Source organism: Poecilia latipinna, unplaced genomic scaffold (genome assembly GCF_001443285.1).
Source record: "Poecilia latipinna isolate Pla-1442-1.1 unplaced genomic scaffold, P_latipinna-1.0 Scaffold1266, whole genome shotgun sequence".
NCBI classification, from domain to species: Eukaryota; Metazoa; Chordata; class Actinopteri; order Cyprinodontiformes; family Poeciliidae; genus Poecilia; species Poecilia latipinna.
Window position 1 is genome coordinate 22,115 of NW_015113882.1, and position 24,201 is coordinate 46,315.

At 37.5% G+C, this 24,201-nt stretch overlaps 1 protein-coding gene across 1 annotated transcript in view; it reads right to left on the bottom strand.

The window, feature by feature from the left end:
• Positions 1-2,963: 2,963 nt before the first annotated feature.
• The window catches only part of atp9a (ATPase phospholipid transporting 9A), a 37,464-nt gene continuing 16,226 nt past the window's right edge, over positions 2,964-24,201 (bottom strand). The window contains exons 15-28 of the mRNA XM_015054642.1: positions 22,140-22,301; positions 19,705-19,797; positions 19,509-19,592; positions 16,877-17,047; positions 15,594-15,692; positions 13,950-14,039; positions 13,538-13,682; positions 13,215-13,279; positions 11,946-12,101; positions 9,532-9,596; positions 9,267-9,375; positions 9,095-9,152; positions 5,610-5,813; positions 2,964-3,408 (exon numbers count right to left, since the gene is read on the bottom strand). Coding sequence (XP_014910128.1) covers positions 3,272-3,408; positions 5,610-5,813; positions 9,095-9,152; positions 9,267-9,375; positions 9,532-9,596; positions 11,946-12,101; positions 13,215-13,279; positions 13,538-13,682; positions 13,950-14,039; positions 15,594-15,692; positions 16,877-17,047; positions 19,509-19,592; positions 19,705-19,797; positions 22,140-22,301 — 1,638 coding nt within the window. The 3' untranslated portion in view covers positions 2,964-3,271. The remainder of the gene's footprint in view (positions 3,409-5,609; positions 5,814-9,094; positions 9,153-9,266; positions 9,376-9,531; positions 9,597-11,945; positions 12,102-13,214; positions 13,280-13,537; positions 13,683-13,949; positions 14,040-15,593; positions 15,693-16,876; positions 17,048-19,508; positions 19,593-19,704; positions 19,798-22,139; positions 22,302-24,201) is intronic.

Below are 24,201 nucleotides of genomic sequence, written 5' to 3' on the forward strand. Positions count from 1 at the left end.
ATCAGATTAAAAGGAGCTGCTTCTGCACAGGAACTGTTGTTGACATGGTGTCAGCTCAAACCTGGCTCCGGGATGCAATCATTGTGGAGAAGCTCAGAAAAGAAACATTTTCTAATATCCTTCACATAGCATGCTTCTATGGCTTTAAAATATGTGGTTCTGTTTTCTAGACTCTCAACTGAATCTAAACTGAGGTGGAATAATTGCAACTGTAAAGGATTTTAGAACAAACTTTGAATTTATTGTGGATTTTCTTTAATCCACACATATATCATGAATATTTGGTTAAATGTTCCTTTGCAAGAAGAACCTCAAACGGCTTCGGTATCTGGATGGTTGAAAGCTCATCTAAACCTGTTGGCTCAGCTCTTTTTCACCGCAACAGTCCACCTATGGATCCCCGACTCCATTTTTCTCTCATTCGTGAACAAAACCTCAACTAGTTAAAGCATGCTGTGAAGCTACCAGGTTTGGTTACTCATGGTTACCATTGGTAGGTTAAAAAACAAACAAAAAAAAATTAAAGCACCTTAAGCATTATATACAAGGTTCAGGTAAATGTAGAAATTCCTTCCTGGAAATTCATTGTTTCAAATAAAAGAGGGGTGTCCAAAGTGTGGACTGGGGGCCATTCTAGGCCCCTGGATTGACACTTATTTTAAGCCTTTATCTGCAATTCAAGATTAGTACAGATTTGTTTTGCCAAGTTCACATGTGGTTTATGCAGATGGAGGCTTTTTTTTCTTAATGAGGATAAAATTATTGCAAATAAATTGAAAATAATCAGGGTCTCTACTTTCTTCTTGATTTCATTTCAAAAGAGAATCTACTCTGAATCAGATTCAGGAGCTAACAGATCAACTTGTAATGAATGACAACAAATACAGCTTCAAACAAAGACTAGAACAGATCCTGGTTTAATAACTTAGAAGAGGCTAAATGTAGATTTTTTTGTTGTTATTTTTCCATAATTTTCTTTCTTGTATCAATGTAAACAAGCCCAATCATCTATAAGTTTCAGATGTACAACAATTTACACATCCCCTCCCTGTAAAACAGTTGATTTATATATTTAACTAAAAATATTGCATGCTCAGTTTATTGTAAGTAAAAAAAAAAAAAAATCTGGTAACTCTTATAATTTAGTGTTTTGAATAGTGAAAAGAATAAAAAAGTTTTAGGCCCCTTTTTTTTTTTAGTTCTTAGATTTTGGCTCAGGTGACAAAAAGTTTGGTCACCCCAGAATTAAATCATTATAAACCCTTAGAAATACATAAAACCTTTGAAATAATTCCTCATCTATCTCACAATGATGAGCTACTTTGACTTGGTTCATTACATTAAATCCAAACTGAATATTGATATATATATTTTTACTTCAATATGATTTACATAGATAAGTGAAGAATAAAAAGATAAATATAAAAATATAAAATCATCCACAAAAACAGCAAGAAAAACCCACATTTATTAATGATCACAATATTGACATCAGCACATTTCAGTTTTTTTTTGTTCCGTTCCCTTGAATGCAATCAACAAAATTAAATAAAACACAAGCTTTGCATGTACAAGCAAACCATTTTTAGCATCATTAATGCTTTACACTTTAACATAAAAATATTCCAGAGAAGTTAAAAATGTGCAAACAGTTTAAAGAATTCAGGTTTTAGTACAAATAATAAAAAAATCCAGTCCTACATAGCAAAAAAAGACTCAAGATTGCACAGTTTGTACAAAGTCTCATGCTTAGTTCCCCTTTTTTTAACACGCAAAATAAATACATCATAAACGACTTGTGGCCATGTTACTGATAGGTGGGAAATATTTACAGTTCATCACAACATGAGTGAAATGAATCTGAGGTGCTTAGCATCACATTAGCTTCTGTTAAAGTGCAGTGTTAGTAACTTTTTTTTTTTACTTGATACCTTTTGTTAATTCACAGATGTTAAAATAGATGAACTGCAAAAACAAAATCCTACAAGGCATTTCTTGTGCAGTTTCTAGTGTAAAAACCTTGACACTTGAAATAACACAAAACTAACTTAGAAGTAGATTTTCAGCAAAATATACGAGCCTGTCAAGTCAATAATTCCTTAATATTGACAAAATAATTTCTAGTTCCACTGGAAGATTATTTCACCTAGAAAAAACCATGTTCTAAGTGAAATAATCTTCCAGTGGAACTATTATTTTTTCATCTATATTAAGGAATTGTTGACTTCAAACATGCTCATATATCTTGCTGAAAGGTTACAAGCAAGGTAGTTTTGTTTATTTCAAGTGTTCTAAAATATTTGCACTAGAAACCAGAGAAAAAAAAATGATTTGTGAGATTTTGTGTTTTTGCAGTGTGGGACCCCCAAGGACAGCGACTCAGTCACTGGGGTATATTTTCAGCTATGGCTTTGAGTCATCATGCAGGGCTGAGTGCGCGGCCGCAGTCGGCCCGCCACATTAGAGGTTGTGTGTAGCCCTCCGCCAGGCTGCACGTTGGCGGAGAGGCTCGCCGGGATTCGGACCACTCTCCACAAATACCAACAAGTCACGGTCCAAACAAAGACGTCGGGACGGATTTAACATCAGACACCAGAGGTCGTGCTAAAAAAGGAGGCACTGCCACCTCCGTTGTGCTGAGCTGCAGCTTTGGGGGTGACGCATCAGCGAATACACAAGTTTAATCATGTCTCAGTTTAGCAAAGCCCATGTTGTAAAACCGTTTCACTTTTAGACTTTTAAACCTTGAATTACAAGTTGCTGTTTGAGGAGAACGTGAATCAACTCCTGAGAGAAATCTACGTCAATCTCACTTTTTCTCTAAATAAGTCAGTGTGTTGCTCTGGCAGGATTTCAGAGCCAGATGTCAACTTTTCTTGCTCCTTTCCTGGTCACAGTATGAAGCAGAGTGGGTCCTGTGCAGCTTTCATTTGTCTCGTGGCGTGTGGATGTTTCTATTTTTGTCCTGAGGGCATTTTAAATGCAAAATTGATCACTGATAATAAATACGTTTCGTAAAACTGGTTGAATCAGGTCAGTTTAATCTTACTGCAGGAGCTTACCACACAGAGAACCCCATCAATCAGCCATGCATCAAACACACAGAGCAATTAACACTGCTTTATAACTCTTAGTAAACTATCTGTCCCATCAAAGAGCTTTTCAGAATTTAAAAAGGAATAAATGTGTCTTTGGATCCCTGGTAGAAGTGAAGATGTGGGATTCCTCTTTTCAGGAAACGTGGCCGGAGAGTTTGTTCTATTTTTTTTTTTTAGGTGGTCAACTTGGAGTAACTGGGTGGAGAGAAGCGTCTGCGCAGGTACTTGAGGATGTACAGAGGCAGACAGCTGACCAGCGTGATGGCGGTCACCTTCCACAGGAACGACACCGTGGTGATGAAGTACACGTCTGTTACAGAGGAAGAGTCAAAGTTAGACTGATGAAGAACACAAGCCAGCAATTCTGAGTGCTAAAGATTTCATCAACCCTCATGAAACACTAAAGGTTTACAATAGAATAAAGAAGGTAAGTATCAGGGTTTCCTCTAGTGTACTATAAGCCTGGCGGGCCACCAGACTAAGATTGTTTGTTTACTGTAGGTTTTTTAATACACTAATAACAGTGACAACAAACAGGCTTAAGAGTCTCTTTGGTAACACAGTTGGAAGCACAATGGAAACCATAGTATGGTCGGTATGTGAACACATAGGGAGACCGAGGTTTTATTCACCGGAAGTCAGTAACCACTGCCTCTATTTATTGTTCTACACGCCAACAACTTCAGCAAATAAAGTGACAGGTTATGGATAAAAGATGAAAATAGTTTGGATGCTTTAATTAGGATGAAACGACTGTATTTCAGAGAAAAGGCAACTCTCTTTGATTTAAAGGACTCAGGGTCTCAACAATTTAGCATTTTCTCTATTATCACATTTTAGCTAAACGTTGTTCTTTGCACTCTGACCTCCCTCTCTGTCCTCATTTCCTGTCTGAACTGCTGCAAATAAAGGCCAATAGTGCTTTAAAAAAATTCTGGAAAAAATTAAGAGACCACTTTAAATAATAGGCTTCTCTGATTTTACTTTTTATAGGTATATTTTTGAGTAAACTGAACATTACTCTTTTATTCTATGAACTACTGAGATGTTTCTGAAATTCCAAGCATAGATTTTGTACTTATTTGCAGGAAATGAGAAATTGTCAAAATAATGAAAAAGATTCAGTGCTTTCTCAAATAATGCAAGAGAACAAATTCATTTTCATTTAGAAACAACAATACTCAGGAAGTTTTCAGAAATCCATATTTGGTGGAATAGTCATGAGGTTTTCAATGAGGTTCAGTAACATTTTCTGTAGAAAATATCCCTTAAATGCATGACATATGTTTTGAACTGTGGATAATTGTCAAGAGCAATTAATAAAAAAGTAAAAATGAGTAGACAGAATAATAATGTCCAGCATGTGTTGTACAGTAATTTACATTTACCACAAGTAAGGTTCACAAATCCTTTTACACAAGCTGATCACATTAAAAGGCCTAAAAGCAAACTAACAAAATGAGGTCTGGTAACGTAACTGAGTAAAGTAAGAATAGTTCATCCACACTAAGCTCTGGGTATGTTGTGCATTTTGCCTCACTGACATTAATTAGGGCAACGAGTGTTTCAAAACATAATTATCTCAATAAGACGCGTGCAACATTTACTGCTGAGCATGTTCATAATTAACCAACAATAACTTCTTGTCTTTATTATTTTTCCTTGGAATCTCCCAGAGCAGGAACGACATTGACCCAGACAGCTTAATATGCAGGGAAGGGAAAGAAATATTGGAAAAAGCTCAGTTAAAATGTATAAACTGCACATGCAACAAAACAGCATCTAAAGTCTATTTCAGTCTGACTTGAAGAGGGAAGAAAACAGAGAAGAAAAAAGAAAAAAAGCCCAAAAAGGGTAAACTTGACCACATGCCAGTCATGCTCCTCAGTGGTCGAGATTGCAGCTGAAAATGGAACTCCACGCCTCACATAAAGCTGAAAATAAAAACCTGGAGAGCTTTTGGTCAGGGCATTCACTATTACAGGACGTTTAATATGGGAAAAAAGCAAAACTGGATTATTTTGTGGTGGCCGGTGTAAATAGATGCTTAACAGTTTGGCAACAAACAACAAAATAGAGCGAGATTACTCCCAAAATAATACATATATGTAAATGCTCATTTTGCTTCCGCAAATATTTTTCTTTTAAACTGATTATGAATGTGTTTATACTGCATTTTTTTCAAAACACAGCTCAGAGGAAACCAACCAAACTGGTGGCATTTCCTCTTTGATGCTACAGAATGCCTGAGACACGCCGGGTCATATTGTCAATACATTCGCCTCTAGACCTGCTAATTCCACAGTTTACTGCACACAGGAGACCCGTTAAAAACCAAGCCCTCCCCCAATCATACCGCTGCATGCTGACGTCCTATTTCAAGGCCGGCCAAAGCAGAAAAACACAATTCAGTCTGCAGTGAAATTATATCAGGCTTTTGTTTTGTTTTCTGGAACACAACGATCCATTTTTAAAGTAGCTGAAATAAGGAGCGATGAGGACATTACTCACCTATGAATTCGTGCAGGAACACAAGCGAAGCGATGTAGCACGCCAAACTCAGCAGCTCGCCGACTATCATGAGCCAGTGCCACGTCTGAACGGTCAGGGCCACCATCAGCAGCTCGGTCAGAATCAGGGAGGTGAAGGAAATGGCGACGATGTGGACAAACTCGGACTCGAAGAGCAGCATGGCTCCGTACATGATGATGCTCCCTGTGGATGATAACAACACGGTACAAATAAAACGTTGCTTTTGCTTTCTACCTTCTGGGAATGTTGCTGCTTAATTTCCTACTCACTAAAAGGGGGGATGCATTACTGCTAAAAATGAAAATTTGGGCCGATTTACAAATCTATTACGACTGATAACCGATATTTACCACTAAAACGTTTTATCACCTTTGGGAAAAAATAATTGGCAAGTAACAGATGGCAATCAGATCAAAATAAATATTGGTTGTTCATATAAACCCAGCTTCGTTTATCAAACCAATACCAATATGTTCAAAAACATGACTAATATCAACTGATAATGTTAGTGCCAATATACTTTGCATTTTGATTTTATAAAATTATGTTCCCATCTATAGTAGAGCTTTCTGATTGGCAGACAGCAGTTCAGATCAAGCTCTATTTGAATAATTATGTGGAATAAAAACAGTTTCTAGGTTCCTGAATAATGATGTTAAAAATATCCAACATAGAAACTCAGATTTAGATAAAGTTTCCTTAGAGGTCAGCAGAAGGTTTGACATTTTTACCCAATATGTGTTATGTGATCAGATTTTATTTACATATAAAACTAATGTCCACAGGAGCAGATTGGTTTTGTAAAAGCACTAATATGACATTTTAAAATATGTAAAACATCCCCAGCAGGAAAATAATGGGGAAAACAGAAAATGCCTTTATAATTCATTCTTCACTGGTAACCAACAAGCTACTTTAAAATGATCCAAATCAAAACACAAACGGTGCCGAAAAAATGTTTTCTGATATTCACTTTGTTCTATTCAAGCAATTACAATATTTAATTCAAAATGCATAGTTCTAGTTCACTGAAAAAGAAGAAAAAGACAATTTCTTCCCTCATTTTCAAATATATGCTTGAGGGTATTCTGTACGTTGGAAAAACACAGGAGACAAAGTGAAAGCAACACACACAGCAGTGATTCGCAAACAGGCTTAAGCCCTCTGGTAAAAAGAGAAACTCCTGTTTTGTTAGAAATAGATAAAAAGTTTCAGGGTGTAGCTCATTACGCGACGGTAAACAGCTTTTCATGGCTAATGGTGCGTGTCGGAAACTTCCCTCTGCTTTCAAAGTGTGTGGGCTGTTGTGTGATTAAGGTAGAGCGATGAAGCCGTCTGGTAGGAACAGCCTCAGCCTACCTGAACTTCAACATTTTCTACCGTCTGATGTTTTTAAAACACCAAAAGCCAACTGGATAAGTACACAGCCACATAATCCAAGAAACCTTCCACATTTATATCATAAATTAAAATTATTCTCATCAGGATTCTGTTAGAGTAACAGCACTACAGAAAAAGGGATATTATATATGGCTTTCATTTCATAAAATTAAAAACTTGAAAATTGCTGCATGCAGATGTGTTCATGCCTGTTTACTCTGATAAGCCTAAGTAAATTCACAACAAACAACTGCATTGAGAAGTCAGCTTATGGAGTCAAAGTGTGTGCTTTTACTCTCCAAATAGCCATTTTTGGCCTTAGTCCAGCTAAATAAATAAAGTTGCAAATGTTACCTGACTTTTTGCATTTACAAAAAACAAAACAAAATATCTACAACTTATGGAAAAAACACAATGAATTGTATTTTTTAGAATAAATTATGGATTCGGTTTTCTACGATAAGTTGATAGTAGTGGAAAATATAAAGAAAAAATCTCAGTTTTCAAGAAAATCACAAAAAAGACCCAAAAAAAAAACATTAGTGGTACTTCTAGTTTTAGTCTTTTATGGAAATTCAATTAAATTATCAATTAAAAACAGCAAAAAACTGTATTATATCATTGTACTTTCCACAATGACTCCTTAGCAATTTGGTTAAAAATTGATAACCAGATGTTTTAAACAAAGAGCCACTGCTTGTTAACCAGTAAGAACATTAATAATATTAACTAAAATATTATTATTTTATTTCAGCCTGTAGTCCCATGTTTCCATCATGTCAAGTTCTTCGGATTGTCTCGTTGCCGAAATATGCACCACAAATAATTGTCTCTTGCCCAGTGAGGAAGAAACCCCATGAAGGAAGAAGGCTGTAGAAAAGTTTAAATTCTAAATTCTAAAGCAAAACTCTACGCTTTGAACATCTCACTCAGCTCTGGTTGAGCCGTCCTCGAGAGAAGGGCACAACCGCAAACTAGGGAGGAGCATTTATTGCTTTGTTTATTGTCACTGAGAAAATAAAATGATCGTAATAAAACCCCCAAAACTGACAGTTTGATTCGGATCATTACCTTTGTTGTTCAACTACTGTTTTTTTCACTGTTGGTTCTATTAGGGAATGGATAAACATCTTTTTTTTTTTTTAAATATGCTTGTGTATTGTGTATTGATTTGTGCTACAATTGTACACACTGATTAACTTAAGTTTATTAATGGGTAAGTTTCATTGCTGGACCAATATCGGTGTCTGTGTTGGCAGTGACAGATATGTTACTAAAAAGACTGCGAGGATATTTGTCACTTTTATTGTGGTAAAATTCTCATTTCATGTATTGGAGGAAATCCAGGGGTGGAAAGTAACTAGTTACATTTACTCATGTGACTGTAGTTAGGAACAACTTGTCTGTACTTTGCCTTTTCTTCAAGTCGTTTATAAAACCTGAATTTTTACTTTTTCTTCAGTTTGATTTGAGTAAAGAATTTCACTCAGTTACATCTGAAATCATATCAATTAATGAATAAAAACACCAGAAAAAATATCATTACTCATTCGGATTGGTTAGTATTAAGATAAAAAATGTGACTAAGTAAATTTTACTTTAATGAGGTGTTTCTTACTTTTATTTGAGTAACTTTCCTTGTATTTCAGTAAAATGTTTGTCAAAGTAACTTTTACTCGAGTACATTATTTTTGTACTCTTTCCAGGTTTGAGCAAACCTATCAAGACAGAGCCATCCTCCCCTAAACCAGGAGTCAAACTCAAAGCACATATTCATGTGTCAGAATGGTCCAGTCAAAGTACAGACTGAAATCAAATCAGGAATCAGTACCAACGCTTAAATATTGATACTGGTAGAGACACACTACAAAAGACAATGGATCTTGTAGTTGTAGTTAGAGATGCACCAATCCGATATCAATATCAGTACCGTATCGTATCAGTCCATTCTAAACTTCAAATATCGTTATTGTGTTGGAAATGAAAAAGTGGATCAGTGCATTGCTAGTTGTAGAGTGACAAAATGTAAAAACTTCAGTGAGGATTTTCATAGAAAATCAAGTCGTCAAACTATTAAATTTTACCTTGATATATACTTATAAGGACCCAAATTAGAAAAGTCTTGAAAGACAGCGGTCGGCCCTGTGGAAGTAAATAAAAAGAAGGGGAAAAAAAGCTTATTTCTCATTTGTCTCTGTGTCACCAGCAATACAAAGTTGCATAGCAACACTTGAAGAGTGTGTTATTCATCAATACCTTCAACAGATCTTTATACAACTCTGGGTAAAGCATGGCAACCTCCGACTTAACATCCTTATCCAACACCAGGGAAAAGACAGGGAACATGGTGTATATGGTGGAGTAACTGCAACAGAAGATTTACGAAACATGTATCATAATTTCACTTTTTCCTCTTCTCCGATTTCCTTTTGGGTTTTAAAAAAAGAGGACATTCCAGGGAACAAAGTCAGCTAAATATTCTGTTAGTAAGTCATCAGTACTCTGAGAGCTTGTGTCTCACCCAATAATCAGAAATCCCTGGTAGAGCGGAACTGAAGCAAAGTAGAAAACAGAGGAGAAAACGGCCTGCAGAAACAGAGAAAGAGCAGAAAACAAATACTCAGTTGTATTACTTTTTATTTCACTTAATGTTTGCTAAATGGCCGTGAGTTGGGAACAGGAATGTGAGAAAATTTCCTGAGTTATTTTTAACATACAAATCAAAAGAAATGTGTTTCATAACATTTAGGCAGCTTCGTAAAAACTAAAGCAGATGGGAGCAATGAGCATTCTGAAGCAGGTGTATACATTTTATACCTCACCCCGCCACAGCTGCAGGGAACTAATAAACACTAACCGATTCAAGCCTCTCAGTTAAACTTGGGAGACGAATGATTCCAGTACCGAGCTGCCAACCAAACATTCAGCTTCCATCTGTGGTTGTTTTTAATCTGAGGGAGGTGGAGAAAAGCTTCCTAAAAGCCATAAAGTCCATGGTCCAGTGAGTCATGGGATGTCCCTCCAGATTGGGGGCTGAGTTTGGACTGGGACATGGGAATGCTGTCTCAGAAGGGCACCACTGCCTGCGTCCTCTGAGTCATCGTCCACCCCACCTTCCCATGACAAGTCCAGAGACATTTGCCTGTCTGTAGATATGCAGATTTATTTTTGGACAGACAAGATTTCTATTTACACGCCTTGCAAACGCCGACGTTCCATGTGAACGACCACAAACTTTATTGTTTTCTATTGAGACTCTGTGTCAAGGCAAAGCAGGCAATTTTGAATCAGAAGAAAAATCATACTTTGTTTCTTTATATTTACAAACAGAAAACTAAAAAGTGTGGTGTGCATTTGTATTCTTTTGCCGCCTCCAAACCAGGCTGGAAATGGTCACTCGCTCAACTAGGTCAGTTAAAAAACAAACACTTAGCATTACCAGCTCGGTGCAGGTGATATGGACTTAAAGTTTTATCATGATATTTTGTGATACTACTGTGATAATGACAAAAATAACTTTAAGAACTATTTATTTATTACTTTTTTAAAGGTATGTATGGCTGTTTCTGCCATAACCCATAACCCATTTAGGACACCAGTCACATAAAAAAGTGTGATTTGTATCACTGAAATGCACACATTTAATCATATTTTCAAATGTATTGATATTTATTTATACACATTTATTGAACAGTGGAGAAAAAAGTAAAACTAAAAGTACCAAAAATAAAATTTTAGGTTTTTTTTAAAACATTAAGTGGACTTTATCGTGACAACAATAAACTAAAATGGTATTGTGAAAAGAAAATGATACGATAATTGCCCACCACTATATCAGTCTTTAAAAACTCCACAAATTATTTTTCTACATGGCAGTCTACTGGCACCTTTTAGGAATACCCATCTGTTAAACATCTTCTTTTGCAATCACTGTTAAGCGTTTACTATTTTGTAAATTGTTGTGTCTGTATGTCTGCAGTGTATATTTATACGATGTGATGTTGGATATCTTTGTGTTTCTTCCATGTTCTGCAAATCGAAGCCCGTTTTCTTTTCATCTTTTCCTGTTTAAAAATTTAAATAAATAAATTGCTCCATCCATCTTCCTAAGAACTTAACTGCTGAGAAAAGCAGTCCCCTCACTGCCAATGATACGTTTGACCATGTGGATGAAAAAGTCAAGAATGAAACAAAATGTTTTCTTCCACTACAAAAGCACAAAATCTTACCAAGAACTTTTGGTCCACTTTCTACTGCAAATATCTTAGCACATGTGAAATAAGACAAAACTAACTTTTAAGTAACTTCTTAGCAAGTTATAGGAGCTTGTTTTAAGTCAATAATTTCTTAATACTGGTTAAAAAAGTACTACTTCCACTGATGTCTTGTATACGTGAAATAATCTGCCAGTGAAACTAGAAGTTTTTTTTTTTTTAACCTATATTAAGCAACTGTTAACTTAAAACAAGCTCCTATATCTGGCTGAAAAGTTAGTTTTGTGTTATTTCAAGATATTTGCACTAGAAACTTAACCAAAAACTCTGTAAGATTTTGTGTTTTTGCAGAGTATTGTTTCAAATGTAGGGTAAACAGTTCAGTTTGGTCCCATTTGACTGAAGCAGATTCCTTCACATGTTACTGTACCCACTACATGGTCTGTAAAACAGTAAATGGGACCCATTATGATTTTATGGAGTGGTAAGTGGCTGTTGTTAAAATAAAGACCAGAAGAAACCTGTACTATATTATTTCCATTTTACAAATAAGCACTTATGTTCGTTAACCGCAATAAATCAAACCCCAAAAATTAAATTACAGTGAAATTTGTGGTTCTGAAATTCAAGTGATTGCATTATTTTTTAAACCCACTGTATTCAGAGGTTAAAATGTTTTCTAGAATCCTCAGAAAAACAACGTTTCAATGTTTAGCGCTACCTGCATGGTGCTGATGCACAAGCTTCTATGGATGACAAACTGGCTGAGGGCAGCGGATCGCTTGTAGCTGTTCCGACCGTGGACCATGAGGAGTCGACCCAAATGTTTGAATTGAGTCACAGAGAAGTCGGAGGCCAGAGAGGCTTGCTTTCCTTCCTGCAGAAAAAAGGACAGAGGCCTCTGAGAATACAGAGTTAAACCTAGAGTTTAGATTGGGCCTAAAAAATCCAGCCCGATAGACACCGTGTCTGAGCCAGATCTGAACCGACCAATTAACTTTAATTACAGGCCCAAGCCTGAAGTAAACCTGATATATTTTAATTACAATTTTACTGCTGTCGTTTTCAGACCATAATTTGAGAAAGCAGTGTAACTTCTCTCATTTTTAGCTTTTGTTTAATGTCTTCCCGCTCGATCTTGTTGCTTGTTGTAACCGCAGGGTGAGTGAATTCCAAATCATCAGTAAGCTGTGCTTGTTACGGTATGATTAACTTATGTGCCCTACTTACGGGAGAGCTCAAGCTTTTCACAGGCTATCCATTTCACATTACACTGTCACAACATGGACACAGTTTTAACAAATATGTAAAAAATAATTTTTTTACGAAAGTTAAATTCTGCGTCTTTAATCCAACTTTACATCATTCATTCATTTGATTTTCTCTATGCTGTATTTGCTGCAGGCTTATTAAACACACCACACAAGCCCAACCCCGACCCAACCATCAGCAAGCAAATAATTCTGGTTTGGGCCACAAAACTAATCTGTAACACAGCCAATATGACTGAAATTCAATATAATCACAGCAGAAGTTAAGAAACAAAATCATCAGGATTAAAATAAATAAAAAACGCCGTGAATATTACAACATCTAATTGGTGATATCTGCAAACACTAAAACCTGACGCTGTGTTAAAAGCAGCATGTGCTTCTACCATTTTGTAAGGATGCTGTCTGATTCTGCAATGATTATTTCTAAATAATCATTAATTTTTTAACACAAGTTCTGCTTAGAGTTTCCATCCATGGCGGATGCAGGGTCACGATCAACGAAAACTCTGGAAGAGGCTGTCGAGAGACTCCCCAAAACACTAAAACCTTCCTGTCATCTTCGCTTCCTCTGCTTGGACAATAGATCCTCATAAAGGGAATAATCTGTGTGCAAGTTCGGCCTCAACTCTCTGGATGTGGGAGATATCTTTACAGGAAGCGCGATATCTGTCGGTGCGTCACGTCGATGCGAGGCGACGAGATGGACAGAGTCTTACTTTTCCCTCCACTCCCACGCCACAGTCGGCTTCCTGGATCATGCTGACATCGTTTCCTCCGTCCCCTGGGAGAGAACAAAAGTCATGGAGGTGTCAGGATTCACATCACTCACCAGAACCAAACGAGACATGCCCTTAATCTTAATTTAGCTGGATTACAAGATGGCTTGGTCACAGAAATAAAATAAATGCAAAAAAAACTCCACAAATGCGGGTTTGCAATTGTTAGAAGTGATGGTGAGATGGTTACAGCAGTTTGTGGTTGAGACATTTAAGGCCTTGAGATTGACAGATATAGACTGGATGGAATCGTTGTTACTCACCGACTGCGCAGGTGAGTTTGCCTGTTCGCTCCTGCAGCAGCCGGACTATTTGCGCCTTCTGAGTAGGGGTGCATCGGCAGCAAACCACAGCGGGACACTGACACGCAAGCTCCATGAACTCATACTCGTAATATTTCAGACAAACCTGCCAAAGGAAGAAAAAAAAAGCGGACAGGTGAGCACCTCAAGCCACCACATTTAACTGATCTGAGCTGTGGCTCTCGGATGCCTTTACCCAAGTTACAGTTAAACTCCAGCTGCGGTTTAGAAAGTGTCTATAACCACAGAGGCCACATCCAGAAAGGCTTCAGTGGATGCGATATTATCACGCATCACACTGAAAACATGTCACAGTTTCATAAAGGCAGATAAGACAGTGGGATGTGGATTAGACAGGCGAGAGCCAGCTTACTTCGAGCGAGTCCCCAGATATCACCAGAGCGCAGTCATGTTTTCTCCTGAAAGCGTTGAGCTCCAGGTGGGCTTCCCCTCTTGTCGTCACCTGTGGCAAGGCCAACCACATTTATAAATTAAAGAATATGTCTATGTCCTCACATACACAACGCACAGACAATGCGCATAAGAGGAAACCTAACAGAGATGGCAATCTGTGAGCCTTTGTCTGCTTGGTGCTTATCAGGCAGAAGAACGGCAGCACCTGTAGTGTATAGAAATGCCGGAGAAACTTAATAACTGACTTAGAAATTCTGCAACACAAACTGATAGATGCAACATTAAAAAAATAATATATCAACAAGAATCTAGATGTTAAACATAAATGAAACAAGTCATCATAACAGATCTACTTCTGCCACACAGTCCATGTCTGCTTCAAGCTTATCAAGCATTTTTTTCTCTAGTTTCTAGTGCAAATATCTTAGTACACTTGAAATGTGACATAACTAACTTAAGGTAAGTTTTCAGGAGATACAGGGACTTGTTTTAAGTAAATAATTTCTTAATATTGGTGGAAAAGTACTGGTTCCACTAGCAGACAATTTCTCTTATAAGAAAACAATTTCCCAAAATCTTACCATGCATTTTTGTGCAGTTTCTAGTGCAAGTGTCTTAGTACACTGCAAATAAGACAAAGCTAACTTACAACATGTAGGAGACCGTTTTAAGTCAATAATCAAGGCACACATGTATAAGTTATAGATACAATTTTATAATTTATAAGCTTAGAAGCGATCCATATTCAGAAGTGGGATGTATGTCTAGAATATATCAATGAGAGACAACATACCAGGGCCTGAAAACAAAGGTTTGCAATTTTATGTGTGCAACATTTGACTTCTGCTTTTAAAAAATTGGGAAGAGAAAGTATGCTATATGATAAATTCCTAAAACAACTTTGAATATAAACTCCAAAAGTGCACCAGAAACAAGGCATGGCGTTAATCTGTCAGCAGGAGCCCTGCTCTGGCATGAACATCCTTCAACTGCTGACTATTCATACGTCAATCCAGATTGGGCCATTGGTGGCCACCAGGAAGCCAATCCAGATGCATGTGTTGCAGGCGCAGTCAGCACTCCCCCATCCACTGGGACTGAGGTTTTCAACTTGTGCCAGCCATTGTTATTCTCTTCCAGTAACCACAGTTGTACGCAAGCTGTAACCTTCCCACATGGCAGGCGCTCCTTCTGCTCTGGCACTGCTCCAGAGGGGAAGGCAAAGAGGGGGTCTATCAAAGCTGCCCCAGAGCCTGAAACCTGCAAAACAAATTAGGAAGTGAACCCTTTGCATGTTCCCTCTGGGAGTGGTCCAGCTGGTTTCTCCTTTCTGCTTGAGGGAAGGCCTGTTTGTTCTCTGTGACAGTGGTTTTTGGATGCTTTCACTGGTGGGAGGTGATTTATTCAGCTGTGGATGCTAGCTCTAGCTCCATGCAGCGCTGCATGGGGCTCTTTGACCACTAGCTAAACTGTGTGGGTCAGAGGGAGTGGACAATGATTGGATGACGAGCGTCTAAAGAAGCTGTCAAAGCTGTCCTGACAGGAACCGCATTGCAATGTTGCTGCATATGCACTTAAGGCTGCGACCTTGTCATGCACTTACTTGTCTGAAGATGTGGATGTCCTGGTTGCGGGTGATCAAGTGGGCGTTCTTAGCGGTGCAAGTGGCAGTTTCCAGCTTGTCTCCTGTCAGCATCCAAACCTAATTAGAAACCAGAAAAAACTACGTCTGTGGAAACCTGATGCTTGAACTGATCACATAATAATCACTGATAAGATTAGATAAATACAAACAGAACAGGATCAAAATCTACTATATCATTATAGCTACTGCAAAAAGTGACAAAATCAGATTTTTTTTTTATTATCTGTCCAAGTTAAGTGTGTTTCAAAAAAATCTAACTACTGAAACGGAAGTCAGGTCCTCTAGTTTTTCACCATTCCCCAATTGTGGAAGTTAATGCAAAAATAAACAGATCCTCACATTTTTTTCATGCTAATTTTGCGGCAAATTTGCCGCAAAATCAGTAAAAAATTTTGGCTTTAAGTGACTGTTAAGTCCCATCTGCAGTTGACGGTATTTCTTACTTCTTCTATACCATTTTCTCTGCCTTACTTGATGTCAAATTTTTAGTCTGTGACTGAAATTATTTAAAGGATAAAAATGTTTGTGTGCCCAATCAGTCTTCCTCATCTTTTTTCCTCTTTATGTAGATAGAAGAAAAAAAGATAGCAAAATTTCATGCAAATATTTCTAAAATAGCCCCAAAAAATCAGTGAAAAAAGGATAAAAAATAAATAAATCACAAAACAATTGCAAAATCTTAAAATGACTGAAAAGAAAATAAGCATTAACTATGCTTTATTCATATGACAAAGAACTATTTAGATAATGCAGCTCAAGTGTGCCAAATTGTAATTTAGATGCTAGCGTAACATTAAAAGTCAGAACTAAACCTGGATAAGCAACATTCAGTTTTTATACTCCTCTAATCTAATCTGGAACAAACTTCCATAAAACTGCAAAACTGCTGAAACCCTGAGTTTCTCAAGGAAAAAACTCCATTTGTTTAGAGCTGCTTTTGTTCCATTTATAATATTAGTTGAAAGGATTTTAATTTTAGTCTGTAGTACAACTTTGCATTCCTTTATTATATCATTAATATTTTTATTAATGTAAACCACTGTGAATTGTCTTCTTGCTGTGGTTCAAAAATACATTTGCTTTGCATTCATTTAAATAATTAAAACTAATGGTGAAAGCAATGTAATTCAATTCACTGAAAAATTATGGAGGCAACCATATAAAATGCAAATCAAATGTCTGCTTCTTTACTTTTTATGGCGATGCTTTCATATCACTGTAAGATAAAAAGCCCCACACACCCTGATGCCTGCATTGCGGAGGATCTCCAGGGTGGGTCTGACATCGGTCTGGAGCTGGTCCTCCACCCCGGTCAGACACAACAACTCCATCTCCATCTCCAGGCTCTCGATCACCGTGGCTACTTTCAGGGAGCGGTCATGAACACTAAGTTTGGCCTGGACGTACCGCGCCTGGGGAGAAGCACAAACAATGGAGATATCACACATGGGTGGATATAAAAACACAAACATGAAAAAAAAAAGTGTGATTCATTCCAAGCAGTGAGAAGAGCATAATATTGTTAAAGATAAAGAAAAGGAAGAGGAAATGTTAGTCTGCAACAAAAAAGGGTTCAAAAAAATGAAGAGAAAAATAAACTATCACCACAACGACAGATAACTTAGGTATTTTTGTCATGGATGGAATTTAGATACATTTGAAAGTTGGTTATTTCAGAGATACATTTATTCTTTTGATGTTAAGAGGTTGTAATGCTTTACCAGCAGTTTGGGTTGAAGATGTTAATGTCTAGCTGGTGTAATGGTCAGATGCAACCAGCAGGGGGAGTCTAGCGCTTGCGCTAGCTATATTGAGGAGCACCGGAACTTCCTCCTTAGATAATAATATACGCTGGAGCAGAAGCACCGTGTCCGGCTCTTTTAATAAAATATCCCCCTTCTTGAGGTATGAGTATATATAAAGACACCTGTAGGTTGTAAATGTGCTTTTTTTAACTTTCAGAAAGCTTGGGAGTTTTTTTGACGCTCCGAATGTTAAATTCCGTTGTTAGCTCTGTTGTTAGCTCCATTGCTAACACTGCTGTTTCAACGTTGATATCATTGTGTATGTTTGTAAGTTAAATGAGATAATAATATACGCTAAGCAGAAGCACCGTGTCCGGCTCTTTTATTAAAATATCCCCCTTCTTCAGGACATTTACATTTTGACATGTCCAAGTAGAGAAGTCAAGATAATTGATGTCTTTACTTAGTCTATTTATACAAAAAAAATTATACTTTGAAGATACTTGTTTGCATCAAATCCATAATAAATTAAGCTATTTTGATTTTCCAAACAACTTTGCACAGCAAAATTGCAGACACATTCGCCCACACTTTGCCCCCTCCCTCCCTTGCAGGGGCCCACCTCAACAATCTTGGCTGAGAATCAAAACAGTAGCTGCTACTATGAGTTTAAAACTCTACTAACATTGTAAGTGTGTTTGGAGAGAAGCCACTGGCACCCTCTTTAGTTTTGCCAATGAGGCAGAGAAACAGGAAAAGTCAGGAGATGTCGATAAGCTTTGATGCTATCAGCATCACAGACCAGCGGGGAAAAAAAGAACAAACCTGGATGTTATGTTTGAGAGAGAATTAAAAAGAAGAGTAGCACTCCTGTTTCTGTGAGAGTAAACATGCCAGATATACAAAAGGAAGGGACAAAGGACGCATGGTTGGATGGATGGACGGACATAGGGAAGGATGAACTGACTGACAAAGGGATGGGTGGACAGAGAGACAAAAAGAGATGATGGATGATAGATGGATGGCTTGAATGGAGGGACAGACAGACAAAGGGAAGGCTGGATAGATGGACAAAGAGAAGGATGGACAGACAAAGGAATGGATGGGCAGATAGACAAAAGAATAGAAGGATGGACAGAAAGTGATGGATGGATGATAAACAGACAAATGGATGATGAATGAAGAAAGGAAATGCATGGATGGATGGACCAACAAAGGGATAGATGGATGACTGAATGTGGTGCGAAGTACTTCGGAGTCCTCTGACTTGATAAAACGCTTTACAAGTGCAGGCTGTTTACCATTTAAATGTAGAAAGAAATTAATTCTATACATGAATCTGATCCAGATTTAGAGAATCCTTTAATAAAATGTCAAACTTTTCCAGACAGAACAGGAATCTCACTATTATGTGTGTGTGCAAACTGACCCCCATTCTTTAATGCTAATAGCAAACACATTTACAGCAGAAATGTACATTTTTGAACTTGCCATTGTATAGTTGTGAAAACTGCAGTGCTCCAAATCCGTACACTCGGAGCAGACATGATCAATCGGGCAACGCCCATCTTTAACGCTCCAGCTCCAGGGCAAATTGCAAGTGAAATAAAGCAAAAACAATCTGGCCATGACTCATAGAGGAACACAAACTCTGTGTGTGACTCAGATGGTGACTCACTGCTGCCCACCAGCTCTGCTCACTCAATTATACTCTTCAGAAATGTGCCTGGGGCTAACGACTGCAGGGGAGAAGGCCCGGCCCTGCCCTGCTGAAACAATAAGAGGGGCCTTGTGTATGTGTGTGTGTGCTTGTGTGGGAGGACAGGGTAGATGCGGCTCCAATAGGGGTCAAAGGTTAGTCTGATTACCAAATAACACACTTTGACATTTAGAGGTTTTACTTGTCAGGGCAAAATATCAATCTGTATCTGTAATGTCCGTCAGCTGATGTGCTTGGAGCACTGAAGTCTTCTGGAGCACTGAAGTCTTCTGGAGCACTGACTTAAAGCTCTGCAGGCTTCCTTCGACTTGGGTCAAACAAATCCTTCGTCTTTTAGCAGAAAGTTCCTCTGAGACCCAACCCCCGGCTCTGCCTCTCTGCGGTTTAATCTTATAAGTGTATGCTTACCTCAAAATCTTGATACTGTTCCTCCGTCAGCGACTTCTTGGAGACCACAAGGACCCTCAGGCCTTCCCTCGCCATGTTTCCACACTAGGAAACACAGACGAGAACATTTGGGTTCAGCAACTTACAAAGCGTCTCTCAGTGTAAGAGGACTTTCTAGCAAAAATAACACCATGTCAAAAAGAAAAAGGACATTTACCTCCTCTTCCAGCCAGTCGTTGTACTGCACGATGCCTGCCATCACCACATCAGCACCCTTCATGTAGAAAGTTATCTCTCCTGTCGATTCGTCCTGAAAACCAGCAGATAAAGACTTGATTTTTGCAGGACACGTTTTCCTGAGCAACGTGAGCTCTGTAAGTCTGTGTTGTTTGGAAATGCAGGATGTGTTTGGTAATTGTGATGGATTTAATGTCACTTTTATCAGGAAATCAAGTCAAGTTTAAAACTTTCAGGCTTCCTGAGTGAGATATCAGCCAACAAAAATGATGTTAGTCACCAGAGTGAGTCACAGGACAAAAGGGGAAGATTTTCTCAGACAAAATGTTATTCTGTTTTCATATTCTGGCCCTGTGTCAAGTAGCAATTAGCTTCAAAACAGCAGCCAACAACCTACTATTTTGACATAAAAAATAATAAAAAAGCCAATAGAGCTATCATTTATTAGCTTTTTTATATGCAGACAGAAGAAGAAATTGAATCCTTAGCCTGTAGGGATATTTTTCTAAAGGGCAGGGTGTCCCAACTACTTTGAAAATTAGGGGGAGGGCAAAGAGAAAACTAGAAAGTTTTGAAAGCAATCCCTTGGAAATATAGTTAGGATGTGGACTAGTAAAGAGACACTCACAAATTTACATATTTTTCAGTTTCTCATTTTTCATAGCCACAGTAATGTCTGTTGCAGACTGGGTCTGCAGTCTGTGGCTCTTGAAACTTGATTTAGAAACCTGTTTCTAATCATAAAAGCAAAAATAAAGGTTCATCTTACCTATTTTTCTATATTTTTTGGCCAAAATAATTTTTATATGTCAACATGTGTGTCTGTCCCAGTAGCATGCATCAACAGGGGCTCTTAGTGCGCACACACACACACACGTCATGTTGATATGTGACGACACAGGACAGGTTACTGGACTCCAGCTCCAGTCAGTTTGATCACATATGCCAACGTTTCTTTTAAAAACAGGGCCAGGCTGATAGAAAGCTTTAGTATTCTGGGGCTGTTCTTCTTGTAAAAGGCAAATGTTTATTTTTTTTCTAAAGATAAAAATAAAACTTTGATTCTATAAATTCCACAACGTTTTTCTTTCTTTTTTTTCAGGGACAAAAATGGTTTAGGCCACAGCTAATAACTTTTATTTAGCATAAACGTACCAAAGATTTTTTTTTCTGAATTTGAAATGCTTTCAAATTACAACAACCATTACAGCTTTAAGTTTAAATGACACAAATGTTAAATACAACTCAATGCAAAGATACATACATACATTTATGTCCCTGTATAAAGTACATTGTCCCACCTCCACTGTGACTCAATATAATTCAATATATGCCTAGAAATTTAGATATACTTAGACTGAACATCAAACGAAGTCTAATTACTGTCTGCCATTTAGTAGCAATTATATTACATATAATTCTCATTTCTATATTGAAAATAAATACTGCAGATCAAAATGAAACTTAGAAACTATAAAAATGTAGGTGAATGTATTTTTTTTTTCCAAGGATATGTTTGAACATATTTCAAACATGTTTCTGAACATGTTTGAAATATGTCCAGAAAAAAAACTGCAGAGATGTTTGTCGTCTACAACTTTCAACTGTTTACCTTCTACTTACGACTTCTTAAGAAGTCAAGCTTTCTTAAGAATCAGTGAGACTTGCTAATGATGTTTTTTCCACAGACACCAGCACATAAGTTGTTTTACAAAAAAAAATAAATAAAATAAAAACGGCAAAATGATGGACTCAGTTGAACCTGTTTTCAGAGGTGTACTATTTCCTCCTTGAGAATTACAGCTTCCTGTTACATTTCAGGATGTGACAGTGGACTGTGTTGATAGTCCTGGGCTCATTTAGTGTTGACCAGATTGTGATGATGGTTTCCTAAGAAATGAATTAAACTGAACATGCTAAATGGAGTAAAAAAAGTAAAATAATAACGGCTTATGAATAAAACCCCAAATGAAATAAATTCACAAGAAGAGCACTTCACTTTGTACAAATTTCTGTTTTCTTTTTGCTAGTCTCTATTCAGACTTAGAAAATTATAAAATACAAGACTCTATATTTTAAACACTACTTACACATAAAAATTGTTAATTTTTTTTACTTATTGGTGAACAACTGATGGGTTTTCTATAATTGTTTAATTTCTTATTTGCGACTCTGCGAAGTTCAACTTTAAAGGATTAAAAAAATATTTTTTTTTGTCAAGTGAAAACACTTGACATCATCACTGTTGTTCTTGTTATTTTTTAAAATAAATAACAGATTTTAGTTTTCTCCCTCTAAGGACAAAATTTTACTTTGTTTTTCCCCTTTAAAAAACCCCCAACAAAATNCATANCATTCTCCTACAATAACATAAAGTAAAATTAACAGCAATATCAATATCATCTTAACACTCACTCGCACTATAATCCCCATCCTTTTGCTCTCGTAGGTGAAGGGAAATATCTGGAGGATGGTGAAGTTCAGAATTTGACCAGTAGGGGTCCGTAGTTGCATGGAGGACTGGTCTCTTCCCACCAGAGTCAGCCCAACACTCTCTGTCCATTGCACCAGCGACACCTACCAACACCACAGTGGAAAAGCTTTCAAATAATAGACTTGGTACATAAGAGAAAGATGAATTTTCTGCATTTTTTATCCATCATCTGATAATTAAGTTTATTATAATATAAATAAAACAGAATGGAGAGAAAATGTGATCATTAACCTCTGCTCAGATTTTTAAACCTCATACTAGACTCCTTATGTCAACATATATTCTATTTTTTTAAGTCTGATGAAAAGCAATTAAATTCATTTTTGGACAAAGAATTGTGAGCACTGAAAGAATCAATCAATAATGCAATCCTTTTCAGCACTTAAGGTTATTGACTGATGTCCATTCATGAAGAGAAAACATTAGTTGTGCTCAATTCTTTCTGAAGGACACGACATCATCCATTAATACAACGGCAGCATGAGAGGGGGGTGGGAAGACGTTTCACAATAACTCTCAGGCCAGCAGCCAAATGGCACATCCAAGTCACCGTCAGTCCTCTGGCAGGAAAAATGGCCGACGATAGGCAGAGACGAGTGAAGAACAGATGGTTTCTGGTTTTCATGTTATGACACCAAGAAGCCAAAAAACATTGTTTCAAGATTATTTCTACTGTAAATGTGTGTCAGGAAGTCAAACAAGGCCTAACCAGTGGCCCTTTAACGTCAGCTCAGCTCTGACTAACACAAGACTGGTCGTCCAGGATGGGAGTTTTGAAGATATCTGCTTAGTCATAGTCTAGAAATACTGGACGTAGGAGCATTCTTGGATTTTGCATCCACCACAAAGGCACCTCCAACATCGAGGTCAGCGGTTCGCGTCTAGCTGGACTGAAAAATCGTTAAAACTAGTCAGCCTGACTCAAAAACCAGATGGCTGGGATTGTTTTTTTAATCAGTGACACAGGAAACTGCAATGCTAACCCCATGCTGACATGAATCACACACAACACATCTTGAATTATCAGTGCATAGCAATCTGATTATCAATCTGGGTGTAGCGATGAACCTTAGAGCCACATAAAGATAATTACAAAGTCGGCCTTCTATCACCTGAAGAACATTTCTAGGATTAAAGAATTAATGTCCCATCAAGATCTCCCACTCCCACGCACCCTCCAGGACCCTGCTGAGGGTGTAGAGCTGGTCCAGTGTTCCACAACCAGGACGAAAACCACACTGCTCTTACTGAATCCGAGGTTCAACTATCCGACGGACCCTCCTCTCCAGAACCCCTGAATAGACCTTACCAGGGAGGCTTAAGAGTGTGACCCCCCTGTAATTGGAGCACTTGTTGCTGAAATGTTCTACTCAAAAAGACTTGACTAACTTGACTAAAAATAAATGAAATCCAGAAATACTTGAGACCCTATATAAAAATGATTATAACTGCCTATTTTAATGGTGAAAACAACAAAAAGGCCTTAATATATGCAGCGGAAACTGTCATGAAATTACCAAACAAGATAGCATCCACTGTCTCCCTTATCTCCGCTCTTATAGCCAGTTAGCACAGAGGAAATTGAAATTGGAAATTTGCAAACACCAGATAATACTGTGTAAAGCAGGTTTGCATTTCCTTTCAAATATTTTAGATATGTATTACAAAACAATACAGAAACAGGCACATTTTCTTCAAAAAATTAAAAATTATATTCCACTGAAAATATTCGAGAATAGTGAACCGCGAAGGAGGCCCACTGTGAAGTGTTCTTCATGTATTGTGCAGAATAATTAGCAAAATATTTGTTGTAAGCAAATTGCTTTTTACACATTTTGTCAAAATTGTCTTAGATTTTTGCCTCAAGTTACAGTGTGCTACCTTTTTTCTTTTAGAGCTATGATTTTATACAGGGAAACCTTGATTTAACTGTAAATCAGCCCCCCTCTTAATAAAGAAGGGGGCAAAACAGGATTTTCTCAG